At 61.1% G+C, this 5,925-nt stretch overlaps 2 protein-coding genes across 4 annotated transcripts in view; one reads left to right on the forward strand and one right to left on the reverse strand.

Annotated features, from left to right (window-relative positions):
- Positions 1–202: 202 nt before the first annotated feature.
- Kiss1r (KISS1 receptor) lies at positions 203–3,741 on the reverse strand. 3 transcript variants are annotated; one of them, XM_028771768.1, is made up of 5 exons: positions 3,305–3,741; positions 2,674–2,798; positions 1,499–1,634; positions 1,087–1,319; positions 203–745 (listed from the first exon to the last, which is right to left on the reverse strand). In XM_028771768.1, the coding sequence occupies exons 1-5, from the start codon at positions 3,546–3,548 to the stop codon at positions 296–298; spliced, it is 1,188 nt and encodes a 395-aa protein (XP_028627601.1). In that variant the 5' UTR covers positions 3,549–3,741; the 3' UTR covers positions 203–295. The 3 variants fall into 3 exon arrangements, with proteins under 3 accessions (XP_028627601.1, XP_028627600.1, XP_028627602.1); XM_028771767.1 differs by having other exon boundaries at positions 203–751; XM_028771769.1 differs by lacking the exon at positions 3,305–3,741 and having other exon boundaries at positions 203–751; positions 1,503–1,634; positions 2,674–2,779.
- A 1,537-nt stretch (positions 3,742–5,278) lies between these two features.
- Positions 5,279–5,925, forward strand: part of R3hdm4 (R3H domain containing 4) — a 7,380-nt gene continuing 6,733 nt past the window's right edge. The window contains exon 1 of the mRNA XM_028771796.1: positions 5,279–5,368. Coding sequence (XP_028627629.1) covers positions 5,307–5,368 — 62 coding nt within the window. The 5' untranslated portion in view covers positions 5,279–5,306. The remainder of the gene's footprint in view (positions 5,369–5,925) is intronic.

Genomic DNA, 5,925 nt, shown 5'->3' on the forward strand with positions numbered 1-5,925 from the left:
ATGTTGTGATAATTCTCTATGTACTCTGTGATCTTTGAAGATTAATGATCTCAGCCGGGCGGTGGTGGCGCACACCTTTAATCCCAGCACTCGGGAGGCAGAGACAGGGGGATTTCTGAGTTCGAGGCCAGCCTGGTCTACAGAGTGAGTTCCAGGACAGCCAGGGCTACACAGAGAAAACCTGTCTCGAAAAACCAAAAAAACAAAAACAAACAAACAAACAAACAAAAACAAAGAATTAACAACTGCCCAGCGCAAGCAGCCTGGGTTGGATTATCCGACAGGCAGGGGTGGCTCAGAGTGGGGCAGTGTGTTGTTCACTCTGAGCGCAGGGCGAGCACATCACAGTGTTCCCAGGCTCGGGGACCCCAACCCGGCCAGAGTGCGCAGCCCGGATGTGCGGCACAGTGTGGGTTGCGGCTCGGTCCGTGTGCGCTGAGGCATGGGGCCGACGCTGGCGTCGTGGGCCGCAGGGGCACGCGCGGCAGAAGGCCTGTCTGAAGTGTGAGCCCAGGAAGGCATAGAGCAGCGGATTGAGCGCCGAGTTGCTGTAGGACATGCAGTGAGCCCAGATCTTGAGCGCGTAGGCGGCATAGCTTCGAGGGTGCCAGGTCCCCGAGGGGCCCAGGGCTTGAAGTACCAGGAACAGCTGTATCGGACCCCAGCAGGCGGCGAAGAGCAGGACGACAGCGGCCACCAGCCGGGACACCTTGGTGCGCACTGCTCCGGCGCGCTGTGCTAGCAGCTGCCCCTGGGGACCCAGAAGTGTTAGCCAGAGGACAGGCTACCCTCCGAAATCCCCTGTGAGTACCTCCACACATTCGCAATAACGCAGGCTCCTATCCCTATTCCCGTTTGTCACCCCATTCGCACCCCAGGGTTCCCCCACATGCGCACACAGTCCGGGTTCCGATACCCCACAGCAGCCCCTCAATCCCGACCCTTGCTCTTCTCCAGTCTCTCGCGCTAGCATGCGCACGAACGTGTGTGTGTGTGTGTGTGTGTGTGTGTGTGTGTGTACAATTCGGGCTCCGACTCCCCCGCCCCCCCCCAGTTGACCCTCAATCCTAGCCTGAGTCCCCGCACCTGCAGGGCGCCGTCCGTGGGTGCCGGGCGTACTGCGGCGCGGCCCAGATGGCGCAGCATGGCCCCGTAGCAGGCGCAGGTGGCGAGCAGCGGCAGCAGGTACAGAGCCAGCAGGTTGTAGAGCGCGAAGGCGCGCTCCAGGGCGCGGCTGGGAAATGCCTCGCTGCAGTAGGTGCGAGGCCCAGGCGACAGGCGGTGCAGGGCCAGCACCGGGGAGGACACAGCTGCCGAGCCTGCGCCACCCACGCAGGATGAGTTCCTCGGGGAGTGGGGAAGACGTCCCACCCAGGGTCTCCCGGTGATCAGTGCCACACCTCCCCCGTGTCTGCACCCCCTCCCCGCAGACATCCTCCGAAGCTGAGGAGGTCTTATCCTCCTCCCCCACCCTTATCCCGACCCCAACCACACTCACCCACCCAGATGCTGAGGCTGACAGCCAGGGCCAGGCGCGGAGTGCGTCGGTGGAGTGCACGCAGCGGGAACACAGTCACGTACCACCGGTCCACGCTCATGGCCGTCAGAGTGGCGCATGTTGCTTGCACTGAGACCTGGAAAAGCCAAGGACTGAGTGTGGGCCCTGCCAGTCCCACTACATATCTAACCACTCAGGTGTGCACGAACATGTCCTGAGAGGAGTAACCAGTGGCCACGGGTTGAGGGAACACCACAGTGGGACCTGAAGACCGGGGGGGGGGGGCGCGGGGGGATAAACACAAGTTTGTTAGGTACCTCGAAGCTGAGGCATAACATAGGAAGCTTTCCTGCAGTGAAGAGACTGTCAGACCATTGGCCACCTCACCCTCACGCCTGCGATGCCCCTCGGGCCCCAGCTGTGCTCTGCATACATACGACCTGACCACGCCCCACAAGACCACGCCCACCAGACTTCCGCCTTTGCAAAACCTTTCCCTCTACTCTACCTTGACTCCCTACCCCACACACCCCAGAACATGCCACTGTGGCCCACCCGGACTCTCCAGCGTCCCGATCCTAGTCTGTCACCTACACCACGTGGTGCGTCTGTATTCTGTGTCCACGCTTGACTGCACCCTGTTACAGGCCCTCACCACTCCCTGCCCACACCAGGCTGACTCCTGCCCTACAAGACGGTGTGCCCCACATGGCAGTTCACCACCGTCCAGGTTCCAGGGGATCCCACCTCCCCTTCCGGCCTCCCTGAGCACTGCGTGCACACGATGCAGACGAACGTCCATACACAAGTTTTAAAATCTTCTAAGAAACTGGTGTGGTGGCAGAGACCAGCAGATCTCTGAGTCCTAGGCTAGCCTGGTCTATATAGTATCTGTTTCAGAAATCTAAAGTAAGTAAAAGACCATGCCTCATTTCAGGTCTGGACCCCACCTTGCCCACCCCGAACCTGACCAGAACAGGTACCCACCCTTCCAAACACTGTCAGGGACTAGAACACACCCTCATAGCCACACCCACCCAGGCCTGGTCCTGCCTATACCCTGACCACGTCTCTCCCAGAGTACACAGTCCGCCCAGCTTACCCCCACCAACCCCCTCCCTGCTCCCAAGCCTTCGCGCCTCCCCAGCTCCCCGCCCCTGGCGCAGCCTGCGTACCTGCTGGATGTAGTTGACGAATTTGCACATGAAGTCTCCCAGCACCCAGGCGGGCAGCGGATAGAGGAGCGCGGTGAAGGGCACGCAGCACAGTAGGAAAGTGACGTCTGTGGCCGCCAGGTTGGCTACAGGTGGGGGACACGCGGATGCTGGAAGACCGGGGCACCCAGACACGGGCCCCTGACCTCTACATCCGGGTCCGAGTGACACCCCCCCCCACACCCATATCCTCCGCCAGAGAAACTTAGGCACATTCCACTCTCCTTGCACTCATTCCGAGCAGCCTCGGGGGTCCCTCTGTGCCTCAGTTTTCCCATCATTAAACTGGAGACAGCCAGATAGTCCGAAGCTACCGGTGGCAGTTAGGACAGGTCACACCCCAGAGGCTATCACGTCCATAGGACAGACATCTTGCTGAAATGTCTGGCCCGGTCTCCTTGCGCTGTCACCAACCTCCCCTTTAGTACCCTACCAGATGGGAGGTTACCACTTTGGAGTTTGCAGCGTTCAAAGGACGGAGAGGTGGGTTGCCCAGCAGGGGCACACTGGGGTCTCAGGAGCCTCGCTGTGTTCCTGACTGGGACCCGGGACCCTGCGCATACCCGGGAACCCCAGGAAGACGCGCGCTCACCGATGTAGAAGTTGGTAACGGTCTGCATGTGCTTGTGGCGGCAGATCACGTAGATGACCAGTGAGTTCCCGACCAGTCCGAGCAACATGAGTGCAGCGAAAAACAGGGGAACCAGCCAGGCGTCCAGGGGCCCTGGCGCAGAACCTGGGTCATCCGAGGCGTTGGCACTGCAGCCTGGGCATCCCGAAGCGTTGGACGGAGCCCACCAGGTCATGTTGGGACTCAACATCGCCTTGGTGGCCATGGCCCCGTCGCCCTCCTCCTCCAGGCAGCCTTCGCAGATTGAGTCCTGGGACAGTGGGGACGACAGAGGAGACCCCGCTCCTCCTCCTCAGGACCAGGGCCGCTCTCCGGCGATACTAGTGCCCTGGTCTCTGTTGCTGGCGGCAGGGGCTGGAAAGTGCCTCCTCTGCTAGCGTGGCAGCGGCCACTCTTATACCCCCGCCCCCTCCCTTGTCCCCGCCTTCGCATCTCGCTGCGTAGTAGCTGCTTCAGAGCCTTGCGCTCCCTCTTCCCAGAGCTGTGCCCGGATGACAGGAGATGGGCTGAAGGAGGGAGGGCTCTGGGCACCAAGCAGGGGAGGCTCGTGGCCCTCTCAGGGGCCAGCTTCAACTCCGAGCGGCAGGCGGATGGGCCCAGGCTCGCCTTCTGAAGAAGCCCTGACATAGTTTGTGTCTCCAGAGCACTTGGAGCCAGGAAGCTTCAGGACAGGGGCGGCTCCGTCAGATACATTTGGCTGACTCTGATTGATAGTTACAAGGTTCCTGGTCTAACTGACATCCAGTGGCGAGTTCCCTTTGGGAGAGTGGGCACTTTGGAAATTGTCAGCAGGAACCACGAGGAACTGACCTCAGCCACACCCTCGCATCCCTGTTAAATGCATCTCAGAGGCTCCCTCGGCTCCACAAGATGTTAGCCTCGGCAAGCCACCAGAATACTATACAGCAGAGAAAAAGAGGCTACCATTTTACAGGTGCAGCTCAGTGGCAATGCATTTATCTAGTCCAAGACCACAGGTTCACCCCCACACCGAGAGGGTGGGCTCAAAGCCGAGGAGAGAGCTGAGTAAATACGAAGCAGCCCTGGCTGAGGGGCCAGGAAGTTGAAAGCCTGGGGGACTCGGAGGGTGTTGGGGGCTGAGCAGTCCCCTGGGGAGCAAGATGAATATTCAGGGCTCTAGAATGAAGTCCTTCTCTCTCGCAGCCACAGAACCACTCCGGTGTGATGCCAGGAATCCCCGTGTCCTCTCGCACCCCTTTCCCCTGCGTTCCCTCTGCACCAGAGCCATGAGTTCCAGCTTCGCCTCGCCTGTCTATACAAACCCTTAGAATGGATGGTTTCTTTTGGCTCTTTTAATTAATTAATTGTTATAGTTTAAAAAAAAAAGCATGTGGCTTTCCCGTAGCCCAGGCTGGCCACCCGGGAACTTGCTGTTGGTTAATGATGACTTGAAGATTTGATCCTCCTGCCTCCGTCTAACCAGTGCTAGGCCAGGAGTGCACCACACCTGCCCCTCCGCCCCAATCAAGTTTTGTGGCTTAGGCTGGCCTGGAACTCCAACGATCTTGCTTCCGGAGTGCTCAGGCGTGCACCCTGGCCAGCCTCCCCTTTGCTTTTTTAAACCAGGCTAGCTCTCACAGGCTTTGGTCTGGAGGCCGGGGCGTCCTTTTCGGCTTCAGCCCCCCGCAGTGTTCCGTCACCCCGGGACTCGCACACCCCTCCCGCATCTGCGCCCCAAGGAGCCTTTCGCATCTCCGCAGTCGCCCCCGGGCTGGTGTGCCCCACCGTCTCCTCCCGGGTGGCTCAGATTTTGTCGTCAGTCCCTCTGGTCCCCGGTGGGTGACGCCGCCCCATGCCTACGGAGAGGGAAACCGAGGCAGAGCTTCCAGCTCGGCAGCCGCTGGGGTTCCGGGGCTGTCTCCGCCCCGGGCCGCTGCAGACTCCGCCCCACACGTCACTTCCTCCGCGGCCTCCGGCCGGGCTGCAACCGCAGCTGCAGGCCATGGTGGCTCTGGACAACCCAGAAGGCGGCCCGGAGGCTACCCCGAGCGCGGGGACCAGGCTGTGAGCAGGGCCGCGGGGCTGGGCTCTTTCCGGGGGCCCCTCCTCCTCCTTGGGCTGGGGTCTCCTCCTCCTCCTCCTCCTCTTCCTCCTCCTCCTCCTCCTCTTCTTCCTGCTCCTTCTCCTCCTCCTCTTCCTCCTCCTCCTCCTCTTCCTCCTCCTCCTCCTCCCTGGGCTAAGGTTTTCTCCTCGCCCTCCTCATCCTGAGCCTGGGGTCTCCTCCTTCTCTTTCCTCTTGCTTCTCTTCCTCAGGCTAGGGTCTCCTCCTCCCCTGCCCAGGCTAGGGTCTTCCCTTCTTCCTCCTCTCCAGCCTGGGGTCTCTTCCTCCCCCTCCTCTCCTCCTTGTTGCCAGCCTGGGGTCTCCTCCTCCTCTTCCCCAGGCTGGGGTCTCCTCTCCTCCTTGTTGCCAGCCTGGGGTCTCCTCCTCCTCCTCCCCAGGCTGGGGTCTCCTCCTCCTCTTCCCCAGGCTGGGGTCTCCTCCTTCTCCTCCTCCTCCTCCCCAGGCTGGGGTCTCCTCCTCCTCTTCCTCCCCAGGCTGGGGTCTCCTCCTCCTCCTCCTC

Source organism: Grammomys surdaster, unplaced genomic scaffold, assembly GCF_004785775.1.
Source record: "Grammomys surdaster isolate TR1022 unplaced genomic scaffold, NIH_TR_1.0 209, whole genome shotgun sequence".
Taxonomy (NCBI): Eukaryota; Metazoa; Chordata; class Mammalia; order Rodentia; family Muridae; genus Grammomys; species Grammomys surdaster.